The following is an 18234-nucleotide window of genomic DNA, read 5'->3' on the forward strand; positions in this document are numbered from 1 at the left end:
GAGAAGACTCTTGAGAGTCCCTTGGACAGCAAGAAGATCAAACCAGTCAATCCTAAAGGAAATCAACTCTGAATATTAACTGGAAGGACTGACGCCAAAGCTGAAGCTACAGTACTTTGGCCACCTGATGCGAACAGCCAACTCACTGGAAAAGACCCTGACGCTGAGAAAGATAGAGGGCAGGAGAACAGGGGGCAACAGAGGATGAGAGGGTTGGATAGCAACACCGACTCACTGGACTTGAGTTTGAGAAAACTCCAAGAGATACTGAAGGACAGGAAAACCTGGTATGTTGCAGTCCACTGGGTCACAAAGAGTCAGACATCATTTAGCTACTGAACAACAACAAAGAGTTGTAACCATTTCACAGACTCATTGTGATGACTAAATAAAGTAGTATGTACCAACACCCAGCACAGTGCCTGACACAGAGCAGCTGCTCAAGCAACGGGGGGCGCTGTTGGGAGTCGGTGTGGCCCCATGATTGACAGCCTAGGCTCTGACAAGCTTCTTACACACTCAAAAGTTACTTCATCTGTAAAATGGACACAGTGACATTAAGGCTCCTCATACTTTCAATGTGCGAACTGTAGAATTGGGTGGACAGGAATAAATGAAACAGACAAAGATCCTCACCCTCGTGGAGCCCATATTTTGGGTGTTATTTAGAGGGTGATGAGAGCAGAACATGGAAACAAGTACTGGATTTGGTACCAAAACAAGTACCAAGCACCAGCACACCACAGCGCTCAATCAGCAGTACTGCTGCTGCTGCTAAGTCGCTTCAGTCGTGTCCGACTCTGTGCGACCCCACAGACGGCAGCCCACCAGGCTCCCCCGTCCCTGGGATTCTCCAGGCAAGAACATTGGAGTGGGTTGCCATTTCCTTCTCCAATGCATGAAAGTGAAAAGTGAAAGTGAAGTCGCTCAGTCATGTCTGACTCTTTAGTGACCCCATGGACTGCAGCCCACCAGGCTCCTCCATCCACGGGATTTTCCAGGCAAGAGTACTGGAGTGGGGTGCCATCGCCTTCTTCGTCAGTGGTACTGGGTACCATTAATACATACATGATGGAACTCTGTTTAAGTGAATTTAGTTTAAAAAAGCCTTTTTAAAGCCAGTGCAGTTGAGTTTCCAAATTTTTCTTTCCTAGGAACTTGCAAATTAAACCTTTTTTCATAGGAAAGCAGGGTCATAATCAGGATTCCTAGGAAGTGGCCTTATCAGGTCAAAAAAAGGGGGGAGTAAAAAAAGGATGGAAAGAACTCCTCTGAGTGACAGGTGATGCCCTAGAGCTCAGCATAACCTGATGGCTTTTGTTTAATACAAATTCATTCAATTATATTTAATGAAATTCACACTAACATTCAATACATTCTGGGTACTTATACATTTTGAAATTTATTTTATTTTTTTTTTTACTGAGAAACAGTTAATCATGGTCCTGGTCCCAACGTCCTGGTAAAAATGATAATGGCTAGGTAGATAACCAGCACAGGTTGTAACACTATCTGTGGACTGGTCTCTGTTCTATTAGGTGTGGGCTGCTCTCAACAGCTGGCAAGCCGCTGTGGAAATGTGCACAGAAGGGGCTGAGAAAGAGACTAGACTGAGGGCAGTACAGTAGAGCTTCCCCTGCCGAAAACGACGCACCATGCACTCCTTCTGATCAGGCGACACGATGGCTAGAAGGGAAAGGCAACACAATCACCCTTAATGCTCAAGATCGAGTTCTAACATTTGGCTTTTAAAGCCATCCCAACAGGATGCTAGGGTTTATGGTGGCACTAGTGATAAAGAATAAAAACCTGCCAATGCAGGAGACCTAAGAGACACAGGTTCGATCCCTGGGTCAGGAAGATCCCCTGGAGAAGGAAACGGCAACCCACTCCAGTGCTCTTGCCTGGAGAATCCCATGGACAGAGGAGCCCGCGGGCCACAGTCCATGGGGTCAACACAAAGAGTTGGACACGACTGAAGCAACGGAGAAGAGCGCAAGTGGATGCCAGACGCCTGATCTTGCTCCGGACACAAAGAGAAGTGCACATCTCCATATGCCAGTTTTAGCTGCGTGAGTCCCTCTAAAGTCTGTGATCTTCATCAATTCACTTCTGCTTCCAGGAGGGCTGAGAGCAACCAGAGAGGGACGTGGGGCTATGGAAGCTGCAACTATGTCAGCACGAAGCCCGAGCACCAAGCTTCTCAAGTGAATGGCACTCTATCGACACAAAGCATCATTCTTTCCAAATGCTCTAATTTTTCCCATGATACGGTCCTCAAGCCTCTAAGTAAAATATAGGTTTTTTTTCTTCTAATACCCCCTCTCTGAAATGGGCGAGATAGTGTGCAAAGAACCTGAAATGTGGCTTCTCTCACAGCTTTTGCTCAGTGCCGAGTGCTTCTTTCAGCTTGATTTTTTCTTCTCTTTCCCCCACTATTGCCACCCAAATTCCTTCTGCCGTATTATATGATTTACTTCATGATTAACACTTCTGATCTGCACAGTTAACTTTATTGGGGGAAGAAATAGTTCTTTCTTAAAAACAGAATTTCAAGAAATTAAATATTTAGAAAGGCAACAGTGTCCAGAATCTTGCTGCGTTGCCCAAATTCTCTGTTCCAAGAACAGTGCTCTCCACTAAAATGCAACTTATTTTAGGGCCAATGATTATGACCAAGTAGGTTTTAAAGTTACATGGGAATAGAGAATTTCCTGATAGACCAGTGGTTAGGACTTGGTGCTTTCACTGCCAGGCTCCATCCAGGTTCAATCCCAGGTTGGGGAACTAAGATCTCTCAAACTGCGTGGTGGGAACAAACAAAAAAAAAAGTTACACGGGAATTAAACATGACTTGAGGCGTTCTGCTCACTATTACTATCACAGGAAACAGCAGCAACCTAAACACATTATTGAAAAGATAACCTTTCAGATAATCTCAAAAATGTTCAGGAGCCCCCATAACTCATTTTCTCTCACCTGTTACAAACTAAATGAGCCTTTCTCTTAATGCTTCTTTACTAACCAAGATGCATTCCTTGAACATTCTTTCTTGGAATTTGGGAGGCATCAAAAGAACTCACAAGATGATAAAGCCCTTATGATTCCTGTTCCTGCCCCCACCATTCTAGGCAACAGTCTTGTGAATACTCAGAGAATAGTAACAGTGTTCCATGTAAAAAAAAAAAAAAAAAAATTGATTCTGTCATCAATCTGCTGTCCACAGAAAACATAGCAGTGTATTTTTTTTAACACAGTGTAATTTCTGCTATATTTTAAACTAAAAGCATTAAATATAACTATAATTTAATCACCTCCCTTTAATTTGAATTCACATGGTAGATACTTAGAGCTACTTAAAAAATTAAGTGGCAAAATGTATATGAAGAATATGTATCTTGATATTTTAATTATGCTCAATTGAATGTACTTAGATTTAAAGTGCTTTTCACAAGTGACATGTGCTAAGAATATCTAATTGCACAGTGACATTCAAATGTGTGTGCTTACATGTGTCAAAAATAGATTAATATGAAGTTATGGAGTATGAGGTGTTTTTTAAAACTAAAACCTATGTACATTAATTTGATTATTTAGATACAAATAAAACTATAAAACTGTAACTACAATAAAGGTCTACACAAGTAAATGTCTAATGATTTGTGATTTAGTCACTAAGTAGTGTCCGACTTTTGCGACCCCATGGACTGTAGCTTGCAGGCTCCTCTATCCATGGGATTCTCCAGGCAAGAACACTGGAGTGGGTTGCCATTTCCTTCTCCAGGGTATCTTCCCAACCTAGGAGTTGAACCCAGGTCTCCTGCACTGCAGGCAGATTCTTTACCAACTGAGCTGTGAGGGGATACAGAATGATACAGAGTGTGATATTTGAATAAATTGGGAAACAAAGATTTCTTAGGAAATCTAAGCTTCGACACATTTTCCATTTACTCTCTACCTCAGTGTTAAATGGAGACATGAAAATAACTTGCATGTCACTTGTATGCAGTGTAGGTATTATCATGGTGTATGAAGAACACGTGTACAAAAGCAGATATTCGGCAAATAACAGTGGGTGAACTAAATTCAAACGCCGTGCCCAACAGCACTCGGCTGCTGTTCACAAATATTGAAGATGGGCAGGTGCTCGGCAATCTTAAAGAGAAGCTGGCATATTTGCCCTCATGCCTCATGAGGGCATGAGGCTGAGGTGCCGCTCACTCCATCCAGCTGTGAAGGGAAAGTGCGGGACCCAGTGGCCACACGAGGCGTCAGCACCCTGCTCTGATCAAGAACCTGAACCTGTACTGCAGCTGAGAAAAGAACTCTTTATCTCCTGGGCTTATGGGCTGAATCCTGTCGCTCCAAAATTCGTATGCTGAAGACCTGAGCCTATACTTCCTATGTGACTGAACTTGGAGACAGAGCCTTTTAAGAGGTGATGAAGGGAACATGAGGTCATACGCACATGTGCTAAAGTCGCTTCAGTTGTGTCCAAATCTTTGCAACCCTATAGACTGTAGCTCTCCAGGCTCCTCTGTCCATGGGATTCTCCAGACAAGAATACTGGAGTGGGTTGCCGTTTCCTCTTCCAGGGGACCTTTCCAACCCAGGGATTCGAACTTGCATCTCTTATGTCACCTGCATTGGCAGGCAGGTTCTTTACCACTAGGGCCACGTGGGAAGCCCGTGAAGTCACATGCGTGCATGTGCGCTGAGTCGCTTCAGTCCTGATCGACAGTTTGTGAAGTCTTGTAAGTCAAGGCGCTCAGTCGTGTCCAACTCTTTGCAACCCCATGGACTGCAGCCTACCAAGCTTCTCCGTCCATGGGATTTTCCAGGCAAGAGTACTGGAGTGGATTGCCATTCCCTTCTCCAGCGGATCTTCCCGACCCAGGAATAGAACCCAGGTCTCCGCATTGTAGACAGTCGCTTTAGTGTCTCAGCCATCAGGGTAGTCCTTGTGAAGTCTTATGGGTGTGCCCTAACTCAATATGACCGGAGTCCTTAAGAGATTAGGATAAACACAATACACAGATTGAGGGGTTGGCCATGTGAGGATGCAGGGGGAAGATAGCCACCTGCAAGCAAAGAAGTTTAAGAAGAAAACCAAACTTGCAGACACCTTGATCTTGGACTTCCTGCTTCTACAAGTGTGAGGAGAACGTTTTCTGTTGTTTAAGCCACGCTTCTATTGTTAAGCCTGTGGCATTTTTGCTCTGGCAGCCTAGAAAACTAATACACCTAGTTAAACTTATTAAATGCACGCCTCTTAACACAAAGCAATATGGAATTTTCTTCTTTGATTTGATGTGTAAATTAAGCTTTTAAGCGAAAAATCTGTGACTTGACTGTTAAGAATTCTGAACAGAGAACAGATTCTTACCACTTACCTGTTTTTGAGACAGACACCAAATTGAAATCTCCTATTCTTAATTTCTTAACTACATGGCAAGGCAGAAAAAATGTACACTGTTAATGTGGTTTACAAATATTAAGTTTCAAGTTTTAATATGCCTATAGAAGCCTAACCAACAAACTGAAGTGGAATTGGTTTGACTGATATTAAAAAGTAATTAAGTACAGACCTGTCAAATACATTCACATTTGGGCTCTGCCTCGTATGTCTATTTTGACTACAGAATTCCTTAATGATTTACAGACCTTCAATGTCTAAAGTATCTTAACTGTATTAAAGATGGGACCCAACCTTTCTTCATATTTTCATATTACAACAAATCCCTCCCCTGTTTATTAGAAAACCAGAAGGACAACCCAGGGTTTGAACTGTGTTGAGTCAAACAAAAACTCAGATTTTCCCAAAGGGGAAGGGAGGAGAACAGAAGAGCAACAGCTGGCTGGCTCAGGGTCTATCTTGAGATGGACTTGCTTCAGGTCAGACGACGTCTCTGAGGCACCAGGGTAGCCCTTGGCTTCCCTGGGGGTTCAGATGATAAAGTATTTGTCTGCAAAGCAGGAGACTGGGGTTCGATCCCTGAGTCAGGAAGATCCCCTGGCGAGGGGAATGGCTACCACTCCAGTGTTCTTTACCCTGAGAATTCATGGACAGAGTAGCCTGGTGGGGCATAGTCCCTGCGGTTACAACTGAAGGACTGACACACACACACAAAGGCAGCCCTCAGCCAATTAGGCCAGCGTTCAGAACTCTGACTGCCATCAGATATCTTTTATTTTTTCCCTAAGTTCAAGTAAAAGTCTGGAGAAAGAGTTTTCCATAGCACCAGGCAAGCCATAGAATTCTTACTGCAGCCCAGTGCCTTAATCCTACCCCCCAGAAGACTTACTGGGCTAACTGTGAAGGAGCAAAATTATTTTCATAATCCTCCAAAATCCAGAGTTTAATTAAGGTTCACTCAAGGAGGTGTATAGTCCATAGGTTTGGGAAAATAGTTACTGACATATTAGCAGCGTTATAATATGGTTTTTCCAGTGGTCATGTATGGATGTGAGAGTTGGACTGTGAAGAAAACTGAGCACCGAAGAATTGATACTTTTGAACTGTGGTGTTGGAGAAGACTCTTGAGGGTCCCTTGGACTGCAAGGAGATCCAACCAGTCCATCCTAAAGGAGGATCAGTCCTGGGTGTTCACTGGAAGGACTGGTGCTGAAGCTGAAACTCCAATACTTTGGCCACCTCATGCGAAGAGCTGACTCATTGGAAAAGACTCTGATGCTGGGAGGGATTGGGGGCAGGAGGAGAAGGGGACGACCGAGGATGAGATGGCTGGATGGCATCAACGACTTGATGGACGTGAGTTTGGGTGAGCTCCGGGAGTTGGTGATGGACAGGGAGGCCTGGCGTGCCGTGATTCATGGGGTCGCAAAGAGTAGGACACGATTGAGCGATTGAACTGAATATCATACAAAGTATTTTCACTGCCCTAAAAGTTCTGTGTTCTGCTTATTCATTCCTTCCTCCTCCCAACGCCTGGCAACCACTGATCCTTTTGCTGTCTGCATAGTTTTGCCTTTTACAGGATGTCCTGTGGTTGGAACCATACAGTATGTAGCAGTTTTAAGGCTTTTGCTGAACACATAAGTTTTCAATCCCTTTGAGTAAATATCAAAGAATGTAGTTATTGGATCTTACTGTGAGAGGAGGTTTCGCTGAGAAACCTCCAAACTCTCTTCCAAAGTGGCTGCGCCACTGCGCACCATCACCAGGAACAAATGAGAGTTTTTGTTGCTCCGCATCCTCACCAGCCCCAGGGACCGTCAGTGTTCTCGGTTTCACCTACTCTTAGTAGGTGTGGTGTGGTGTTTGAGTGTTGTCAGTCTTTTTTTTTTTAAAGCCATTCTTTTCCTATGATTCTGACATAATTTCACGTTAACCATCCAATAAAATCTTTTCTACTAAGAACATAAGCAGTAATGAGTAAGTTATACCAAATGCTCCAAGCTGTATATCTTCATCCTGTTCTTAAGATCCTGCATATATTTGCAGGTTAGTTTATTTGCCATTTTTAGAACTGACATCAAATAAACCAATATGAGCTTTTTAAAGCTTGGTTCCTTTTCTGAGTGACCAATGAAAATATTATTTGAGAAACATCCGGGGGTGTACGTGTGTAGGCATGTTAGAGGTATTCCCTAAGGTCCATCAATTCCTTCACCCTGTTCCAATCCCTGGAGGTTTGGTGTCTTCACTGCCCATTTATAATTAAGTCAGTGGCAGCACAGTGTATCAAATGACTATCCCACATTTACTGCCCTCATCACCAACACTAGTCGAGCATTTATTTATTCATCTCATAAATATTTTTAAGCCTTTCCCATATGTCAGGCACAATGTTCTGCAGAGGCAGAATAGTGAGACAAGAGTCCTATCCTGTGCATTTACAGATGTCTCAGTTCTGTCAACATCTACCCAAGGCCCCCAGGGTACAATTAGCTGTCAGCACAAAGTTATAAAGGAAGAGCTCAAATAGCAAAGCAGGACCACATTTGACAAAGACAACAGGTCATACATATTAATAACACCTGATACAACTTCTGAGCCTTGAAGTCAGTAGAGTTGGAAGTCAGGGAAAAAGCATAAATACAGATTAAGAAAACTTACAGTGTGAGAACTGAAGAATTATGGACAGTTTCTTTTGCTTAGTTTTCTACTCTAGCTTTATTATGGTTATTTTTTGAATAAAAAATCACAATCATATGTTGAAAGAAAACATTTATGATATGATCTTGACTAAAATATGTACGTTTGGTACAATTTTTTGTTTGTAAAAATATGAAAATTATTTTAAATAATCTAAAGTTTATGAAACAAGGATAATTTAATTCACTATAATCTTGTTGGAAGTCATCTATTAAACTATTATTATAAATTACCATGGGCGGGGGGAAGCTTACAACATGGTTTGTATTTTCAGGGGTATGCAAAAAGTCTCCTAGAGATACTCCAAATAAAAACAATAATGAAATGTAACTAGCTGTTAGGTTTTCATTAAACTATAAATAAATTGTAATGTAAGTATTAAAACCAAAGCATCATTATAACACACAATAAATCTTGCTACTTAACATGTGACACAGCAGCGATCTCACAGAAATTCAACTTAATGATTGAGTCCTGTATCAGTCTGTATTTCTAAGCAGGATATGTGTACCTGCACAGAGGAATTAGAATTCTGCCTTAAGAATACTATACCATGAGGCCACATCTCCACAGAAAACCCTGGGAAGAGAATGATCACAGAAGACTTAAATCCAGCTGAGATACTCTGACGACCAGCTCTGATTGCCAGGACACACATGTTCATTACATGAGGGAATTTTCTCCCTGGTTTGAAATGACTGACTGAAAGTGATTCCAAGCTCAGTCATAAGGAAAAAGACTTTGGGTATATTTTATGACAGAAGTACCTACACTGTTATTCATAGGATACTTACAGAATTCAAACTAAAAACCAAAATGGTGCAGCAAGGGTTTGAACACATTTATAAATAGTTGAAACAAACAGATTTGTCAAGCAAAGGCATGAATATCTGGCATGTCATGGGCTTCCCTGGAGGCTCAGATGATACAGAATCTGCCTGCAATGCAGGAGACTCGGGTTCAATCCTTGGGTCAGGAAGAATGGCAACTCACTCCAGTACTCTTGCCTGGAGAATCCCAAGGACAGAGAAGTCTGGCAGGCTACAATCCAAGGGATTGCAAAGAGTTGGATACGACTGACGCACGCACGCACGCACGCACACACACGCACGCACGCACACACACTAGTGCTCTACGACCAAGCACACAAGTTGAGGCTTGCCAGTCAAATTTCCTCTCAAAAAATTAAATGAAAAACAAAACAAAATTAAGCAATTAGCTAGAGCTGAGGATAATAATAAGTTGAAGGTCAAAATGTAAAGTGAGAGACCAGATGGCCAGCAAAAATATGAAAGGAATTCTTGAGGAAGTGAACACCATGAGAAAGAGAAGATGGGTTAGGGGAAGTAAAGAGAGGCATGGAACACTGACAGCACAAATGCTGGCACGGATGCAGAGCGGCCTTGCTGGCAGGATGCAAAACGGCACAGCCACTTTGGAGAGCAGATAGGAGGTTCCTTAAAAACTAAACACAGTCTCACAGTGAAGATTCAACAATCGCACTCTTTGGTTTTTACCCAAAGAAGTTGAAACTTTATGTTTTCAACAAAAACCTGGCTCAAGGATGTTTACAGCAGTTTTATTTGCAACCACCAAAATGTGTAAGAAACCAAGATGCCCCTCGGTAAGAGGACAGACAAGCTATGACACACTCAAAGGAATACTGTTCAGATGCCAAGCCATGCCTGACTCTTTTGTGACCCCATGGACTGGTAGCCCACCAGGCTCCTCTGTCTGTGGGATTTCCCAGGCAAGAATACTGGGAAGTGGGCTGCCGTTTCCTTCTCCAGGGGATCTTCACGACCCAGGGATCGAATGCAGGTCTTCTGTTTGGCAGGTGGATTCTTTATCACTGGGTCGGTAGGGAAGCCCTGTGGAAACACATGGAACCTTAAACGCACATTACTAAGTGAAAAGAGTCAATCTGGAGAGACTACAAAACTGCATGGTTCCAACCATAAGACATTCTGGAAAAGGTAAAACTATGGAGACAGCAAAAACACCAATGGCTGCTAGGGGTGGGGCACGGAGGAAAACATGGAGAGACGGATGGAGCACAGATTTTCGGGGCAGTGAACACACTCTGCATGATATTATAGTGATGGGTATGTCATTATACATTTGTCCAAAGCCACAGAATCCATGGCAGCATGAATGAACCCTAACGTAGACTATGGACTCTGAACGACTAACGTGTCGATGTAGTTTCATCAGTTGTAACAGATGCACCACGCCAGTGGGGATGTTGATCATGGGGAGGCTGTGCAGGTATGTGGGCAGGGGGTGCATGGGGAATCTTTGTATCTTCTTCTCAATGTTGTGAATCTAAAACTGCTCTAAAAAAGCAAAGCCTTGTAGCTGATTCACTTCACTGTACAGGAGAAACTAACACAAACATTGTAAAGGAATTATATTCCAGTAAGAAAAAAAGGAAAGTCTTTTAAAACTATGCAGAGATGCAAAGTCACTGTGAGAGAGACCGAGAAGCCACAGAGAAAACAGAGAGAGTAGCCCACTTCAATTCTCAAGAGCCCTTGATTTCATGTATACCCTTAATGGAAACTTTGACTGAGTTGCTCCTTGTTCAGTGAGCTTCTGCTCCCTGCAACCAAGAGTGCTGTGGACCAGGAATGGATTCTAGAATCACCAACAGGTCCTTGGAGAAGACATGTGATTAACTAGGAAACCTTCATAAAGCGCAGGGCAATGAGGATGCTCCTGTCCCATGACACTGCTAACTGAACCCTCCAGTGACAGTTTAAAGTTCTTTGCTGTCATTCTCATTCACTCAGAGACTGAGTCTAACTTCTCTCCTCCTGAAGCTGAACTGGCAGAGTGCTTGTCTGACCAACAGAATGAAGCAGAAATGCTACTGAAAGCTAGGCCATACGAAGATTTGCCGTTTCTACCCAGTACCCTTAGAATGCTTGTTTTGGGGAAGCATTCTCTTAGAATCAAGCTGCCAAGGTTTGAAAAGCTCAGGCTACAGCAAGGAACCTAGCAGATGCTTGTGCTCTGCACAAGAGCCCCAGACACTCCGGGGCCAGAGTAAGCACCAGCCACATGCGGGAGCCATCCTGGCTATCCAGTACAGCCTTCAGATGATGCCAGCCCAGCTGCTGTCTGCCCGTCACCACACGGAGATCACAGGCAAGAACTACCCCAGTGCACCCAGTCAGCCCACAGAACCGGGAGAAAGAGTCGTCAACTGCTGTTTGAAGCCACTGCTGTTTCAGGATGCCTTGTTACACAACAATAGATAGCCAGAACCTCCTTCCTCCACAGTGATGGAGAAACACTGACATCATTCCCGTTAGGAAGGAGTGCAGGAGTGGGGACAGTAAGGCAGGCTGGGAGCTTGTGCACCACTCCAGTGGATGGAACTATCACCAGCCATACAGAGCAAAGTCAAGCCAGAAAGAGAAACAGTATATTAACACATATATATGGAATCTAGAAAATGGTACCGATGCACTGTTTTGAGGGAAGGAATGGAGACACAGAAGTAGAGAACGGAAGGACTTGTGGACACAGTGGGAGAGAACGGGGAAAGTACAATCGACACATATACACTGTCACATACAGGATGGAGAGCTGGTGAGAAGTTACTATGCAGCACAGGGAACCCAGTCTGGCGCCCTGTGATGACCTAGAGGGATGCAATGGGTGAAGGGAGGGAAGCTCAAGAAGGAGAGGATACAGGTATAATTATGACTGATTCCTGTTGTATAACAGAAACCAACACAACACTGTAAAAATTAAAAAAACAAGAAATAAAAAAAATATACCATTCCAATCATATTTACTCAAAATCCTATAAATCCGCACATCCATAAGACAGACTTACTGTATGCCAGCCACACTACAGCGTTTGAAAATTATATTTCCATTTACTATTCTTTTCTTCCAAGCAAAGCACACAGTTGCACTAGTAAGAAAATACACAAAGGCGCCAGTACAAGAATCTCTGGGTCTGTGTTCTTGTTGCATTGGGTCAGAACCAAGCATCCAAAAGCAAATACTTACCTTGCTTAGGGATACACTCAGATGTTACAATAGTATAAAAAGCAGGTGTGGGAATGAAAAACACCAATTTCACGATAGGTTTATCTCTCGGGAGATGGGGGAGCTATTGGGACAGGTACATGCAGGCTTCTGGCTGCATTTGTCAAGTCTGACATCTTAAGTGGTAGGCACATGGATGCTGTGTCTTTTAATTTTTCTAAACCATAAAAATTAATTGCAATTGAATGTAAAGCAAAAAAAAAAAGTTATAAAAACATCCCTTAAAAATGGTATTTTGATACACAGCTATACACACAGGCATAAAAACATCATGTATGTGGAAATTACTGCAGTAATGGGAATATAGGGCAACAATATTAGGGTCATACTTACTTCTGGGGGTGAGCAATTAACTGACTGAACAGAGACGTATTAATACATCTTTTGTTACTTAGACAGTATTGACAGGAGATATTTCAATATTCACTTACATAACAGATCGACCGGCCATAAGCATTAATTTCTGCAAAAATCCCCCAGTCAACAATGTGTTGAGATTGCTCTTCACGTCATGTTTTTCCATGAGCATATTCTCACCAATCCCTTTCAGAACCAATGATGTGAGCACATCAACTATTTCTTTCTCTTAAAACGAATATAAACTCCCATAAGCATTAGATAGATTCACACATATACACACGCAAATGTACATGTATATATCTTGATGGAAAAATTACCAATGGCATTTTTCAAAGAACTAGAACAAAACATCTTAAAAGTTGTATGCAGACACAAAAGACCCCAAAGAGACAAAGCAATCTTAAGACTGAAGAAAAAGGGAGCTGGAAGAATCAGGCTCCCTGAATTCAGACTATACTACAAAGCAACAGTCATCAAAAATGTATGGTACTGGCACAAAAACAGATCAACGGAACATGATAGAAAGCTCAGAAATAAACCCACATACCTATGGTCAATTAATTTATGACAAAGAAGGCAAGATTATACAGTAAAGAAAAGACAATCTCTTTAAGAAATGGTGCTGGGAAAACTGGACAGTTACATGTAAAAAATGAAATAAAACATTCTTTAACAACATACACAAAAATAAACTCAATATGGATTAAAGACCTAAATGTAAGATCAGATAATATAAAATTCTTAGAGAAAAACATACGGGGAAAACATTTTTTGACATAAACTGCAATATCATTTTTGCAGTTTCCATTACTATCTTTCCATTACTCCTACAGTAGTGGAAATAAAAACAAAACAAAACAAAAAAACCCAAATGGGATCTAATTAAACTCAGAAGTTTCTGCATAGCAAAGGAATCCATAAACCAAAGATAACCCACAAAATAGGTGAAAATATCTGCAAATGATGTGACAAATGAGGGATTAATCTCCAAAATTTACAAACTGCTCATGTGTCTCAATATTAAAAAAGGCCAAACAATCCAATCAAAAGATGGGCAGAAGATCTAAATAGGTATTTCTCCAAAGACACACAGATGATCAATAGGCACATGAATAGATGCTCAACATTGCTAATTATTAGAGAAATGCAATTCAAAAGTATGAGATACCACCTCATATCAGTCAGAATGGCCATCACCAAAAAAAAAAAAAAAAAAAAAAAATCTACAAACAATAAATGCTAGAGAGGACGTGGAGAAAAGGGAACCCTCCTACACTGTTGGTAGGAATGTAAATTGGTACAGCCACTATGGAGAACAGTATGGAAGCTCCTCAAAAAACTAAAAACAGACCTAACATATGACCTAACAATCCCACTCTGTGCCTATCCAGAGAAAAACATGGTTCGAAAGGATACGTGCACCACGATGCTCACTGAAGCACTATCCACAACAGCCAGGACACGGAGGCAACCTGCACGCCCAGCGACAGAAGATGTGCATACGGACAGTGGAATACTACTCAGCCACGAAAAAGAGTGAAACGATGCCATCGGCAGCAACACCGATGGAACTAGAGGTCATCATTTGAAGTGAAGTTAAGCCACATAAAGACAAACACCATATGACAACGCTCACATCCAGAATCTTTTAAAAACACTGATACAGATAAACTTATTTACAAAACAGAAGATGGAGTAGGAAATGGCAACCCACTCCAATGTTCTTGCCTGGAGGATTCCATGGACAGAGGAACCTGGCAGGCTACAGTCCATGGGGTTGTGGAGAGCAGACTCGACTAAGTGATTGAGCGCTCATGCACACAGAAAAGAGAAACAGACTCATGGACTTATAGAACAAACTTACAGTCAACTGTGGGGGGGGGGACAGAGAATGAATTTGAGATAAACATGAACACACTGCTATTTTTAAAATAGATAACCAACAGGACCTACTGTATAGAACAGGGAGCTTTGCTCAATAGTCTGTAATAACCTAAATTGGAAAAGAATTTATAAAGACTACATACATGTATATATATAACTGAATTACTTTGCTGTACACCTAAAACATAACACTGTTAATCAACTGTACTTCAATAAAAATAAAAATTTTTTAAAAAGAAAGAAAAATTCTGTGGACCCATTATGCTCAGTAGCATTTGACTCTTCGTGACTCCATGGACTGTAGCCTGCCAGACTCCTCTGTCCATGGGATTCTCCAGGCAAGAATACTGGAGCATGTTGCCATTTCTTCCTTCAGGGGATCTTCCCAACTCAGGGATTTAACTGCTGTTGCCTGTATCTCCTGCACTGGCAGGCAGATTCCTTACCACTGAGGCACCAGGGGAAGCCCATTATCAAAGGACTACTGTTCAAGAAGCATATTTGCTTGTCTTTCCAAAAATTACTGCAGAATACCATTAAATTTTATTGGTATGCAGATAATTTTTACTAAATACAAGCTTTATAGGATGGAGGTGTACCCTTTTTTGACATTTTTTCCCAGTGAATATCATTTCATTTCTTTTCATTTCAATGTAGATTTTCAGGCCAAGTAGATTAGACTGCTAATCTAATGATGCCATGATGGAACCATTTGTGTCTCCTTTTCAGACAGCCTTAAGATCAGAAGATCAAAAGCCAAAGACCCCAGTGCCTTCAGGATTTCAAGCCTCTGTTCCACTAGAACAGGCACATGAGACTCACTTGAATTGAGGACTATAACCTACAGACCACATGGCACCATATATGTTATTTTTTCTTAAAGCAGCAGAAACACTGCAATCACAACAACATACTCAGAGATGACACGTCAGGTTTAAAGTCACTGGGAACCTAACTGGAGATGGGTAGTGGCGACAGGTCCTCTGTCCTCTGCCCCATATCCTGAGAGCCGCCACCACTGCTGACTGTGACCACCCCAGAGCGGTCTCCTTCCTGGACTGAGCTCCCGACCCAGGAAGCAAAGAAAGGATGGAAGAAACAGATTTAATTATCTTAAAAATTAACGAATGAGACCTATTGTATTCTTTCTCCTCCAACCCTTTCCTTCAAATTTACTATCATTTTTGTTGTTTTCCTAATATGTATCTTATAAAACAAGCCTTAGTTTAGCTAGGAGACAGTTAAGGTTAGCAGGCAAGGACCTCCTTGCATCTTACCCTTGTTTTTGTACAAAACAGATTACAAACCAAGCACACACACACAAAAACCATCTTCAAAGAAACCAGAATTTGGGGTTATAAGTGCAAAAGCCAGCCATGTATGCTAATCCTCTGTAATAATAAAGCAAGGTGAGCTCCCGTGGCTGGGCGATGCCTGGGTGAACTAAGGGGAACTGCCCGTGTGACACCATCTTTTAAGCTCTCTGCTGTCCAGGCTGGCCAGTAAGGCAGAAGCACTCTCACAGGACCCTCTAAGGGGGGCATGTGACAGGCTCTGAGGATGGGGACAAGGCCACCAGAGCCTGCAGAGAAAGATGCAGCTGCTCACTTCCAGAACACACACTGCATGCAACCAGCCACCCACTACTCAGAGATCTAAAGAACCTGGATTGTTTGCCACCTACAGGATTGCTTACCTGAAAAATAAACTCTTACTTCTTAAGGCAGTGGCATGGGGGAAGGAGGGGCAGGACGAATCAAAACAGGAGACTTGAAACACGGAGGACCACTGTCTCCCCAACCTTTGAGATGAAGGATGGCAAACCTCATTTCGCAGATATTTTAAGTAGCTGTAAAGCCCCAGTGGCTCCAATTTTAAGCCTGTGTTTAGATCAGGTTTGCAAAGGGGCTGCACCACTTTACAATAACTAGGCACCACGTCTGATGCCAATCGGTGCTTTGTATTTGAAATGGGCGACCACAAACGAAAAAACAAGACCACCTACGGCAGACGATACGTGCCACGACCAATCTCCTTGGCACCCAGGCCTGTGTGTGGGCAAAATGCTTTCATAAAAAGAAAAGAAAGCTCAAGATTATTGCCAAAAATCTTGAGTAGTATCACATAGTTAGTTTTCCACTTTAAATTCTTACAGAGATATATAATCATGTCTTTTCAGCAAGTTTAAAACCTGACTTTAAAAAAAAATAACAAACCTACCTGACCTACTGAAATGGCCCATTCTCTCGGGCCCCTGGTAGCAGCCTTGGGGATACACTAAATATAGCCCATGGTTATGCCTACTGAAAATTAGAAAACCTAGTTATTCAACTGGAAGCTAGAGTTGTTTTAAAGGAATACTTACTGGCAAAAGCCATGTCTGCAACTCCTCATATTCTTTTTGATTATTATTGTGTGTCCTTTTCACTTAGGACATTAAAGGCTCCCTTTTCCATCCTCAATGCTCCTAAAGTTACAGGACAAGGGGCTCTTACCTGGCCGTCTCTGACAGGTCAGTGATCAAACAGAAAGAGTCAAGCCGGAGCCAAATTCCGTCCGCCTCTTAAGAATCACCAGAGGCGAGGACTCTGTCGCTCCTGCTACACTCAGGGAACCCCATTCAATGTTAGGACAATAAGCCCTCTCCAGACAAAGGTTTAATATTCTCGGGTGTTTTCCCAACTTCTAAACTCAATGACTTTTCAAGAAAAGATCATTTTATGATCACTAATTCCTGCACCGAACAAGCGAATTTTAACAAAAATTAAAAAGTGATCTCGTCTTTTGTACAAGAAACACAGGTTTAGATGGAAAATATACCCATATTTATTGCCCCAGTGATCAAAGACCGTTTACTTAACCAACCTTATCTTTAAATAGCACCCGTCTTTGTAGAAGAGTTTAACTTACTTAAGGTATTTACATTCACATGAACAAACCCGTACGTGAACTAAAAAAAGACACGATGTTTTGCCGAGCTCAGGAACAAGATGCAGGTCGTTCGTCCACATAAAGAAATACTCATTCCAAGCGTTTCTGACAATGCAGAGCACACTCTGCCCATCACCCCCCACCTCCTTCTCCCAGAAGCACGGGGAGCGCCTTGAACTGCTGGCGTGTGTGAAGTAAAGCAAAGCAGAGGGCTATGGCTGCTGGCTTCAAACTACAAATTCCAGTGCCTGACCCAGCAGAGGGTGCCATAGGAAAGACTGCACGAAAAATAAAACTCCAGGAAAGGTCAGCAAAGATGTGCTCAAAGGCCAAACACTTCTGCCACAGACGACTTCTACTGCAGAACGAGCTGCAAGCAATGGCGGATTTAACAGGCATGACTCAACAGGCAGTAAGACCAGAGACGTTTACCCCTTCCACCTCAGGAACGGCTGCCTGTCTAGGAAACGCCAGGGTGCCCTAGGAGACAGTGCCCTGGAGCAGGATCTGTGGGGAACAGAAGCCTTAGTCCACACTTGGGTAGCATGGTAGGGCTACGAACATGATACAAGTCTTTTCAGTGTTGAGATCCGCAAAAGGTACTTACACATCCTCCGGCAAGAATTTCTGCTGCCAGTGGGACTGAGCCATCTTTGCGCATAAATTTATCCCTCACAAAATCATTCACCTTGAAGAAAAATAATTAGAAAAGCTGATAAAAAATATAGAGACAGTCATCAAACACACATATACAACTGTACATAAATGTTATTTTTCTTTCAGTGTTTTGGAGTCATCATAAACTAAATAAAAGAACGATCTTAAGACTTTGCTCTTGATCTCATATATGTCGTTTTTGAAAGCTAGAATATATA

The 18234-nt window shown here is 42.3% G+C and overlaps 1 protein-coding gene across 3 annotated transcripts in view; it reads right to left on the reverse strand.

The window, feature by feature from the left end:
• SLC25A13 (solute carrier family 25 member 13) overlaps nucleotides 1-18234 on the reverse strand; it is a 232817-nt gene that overhangs the window by 45513 nt on the left and 169070 nt on the right. For all 3 annotated transcript variants that reach the window (XM_040260484.1, XM_040260483.1, XM_040260485.1), the window contains exon 13: nucleotides 17967-18047. In XM_040260484.1, the coding sequence (XP_040116418.1) occupies nucleotides 17967-18047 (81 nt within the window). The remainder of the gene's footprint in view (nucleotides 1-17966; nucleotides 18048-18234) is intronic.

This window comes from Oryx dammah, unplaced genomic scaffold (genome assembly GCF_014754425.2).
Source record: "Oryx dammah isolate SB20612 unplaced genomic scaffold, SCBI_Odam_1.1 HiC_scaffold_18, whole genome shotgun sequence".
In the NCBI taxonomy this organism is placed as follows: Eukaryota; Metazoa; Chordata; class Mammalia; order Artiodactyla; family Bovidae; genus Oryx; species Oryx dammah.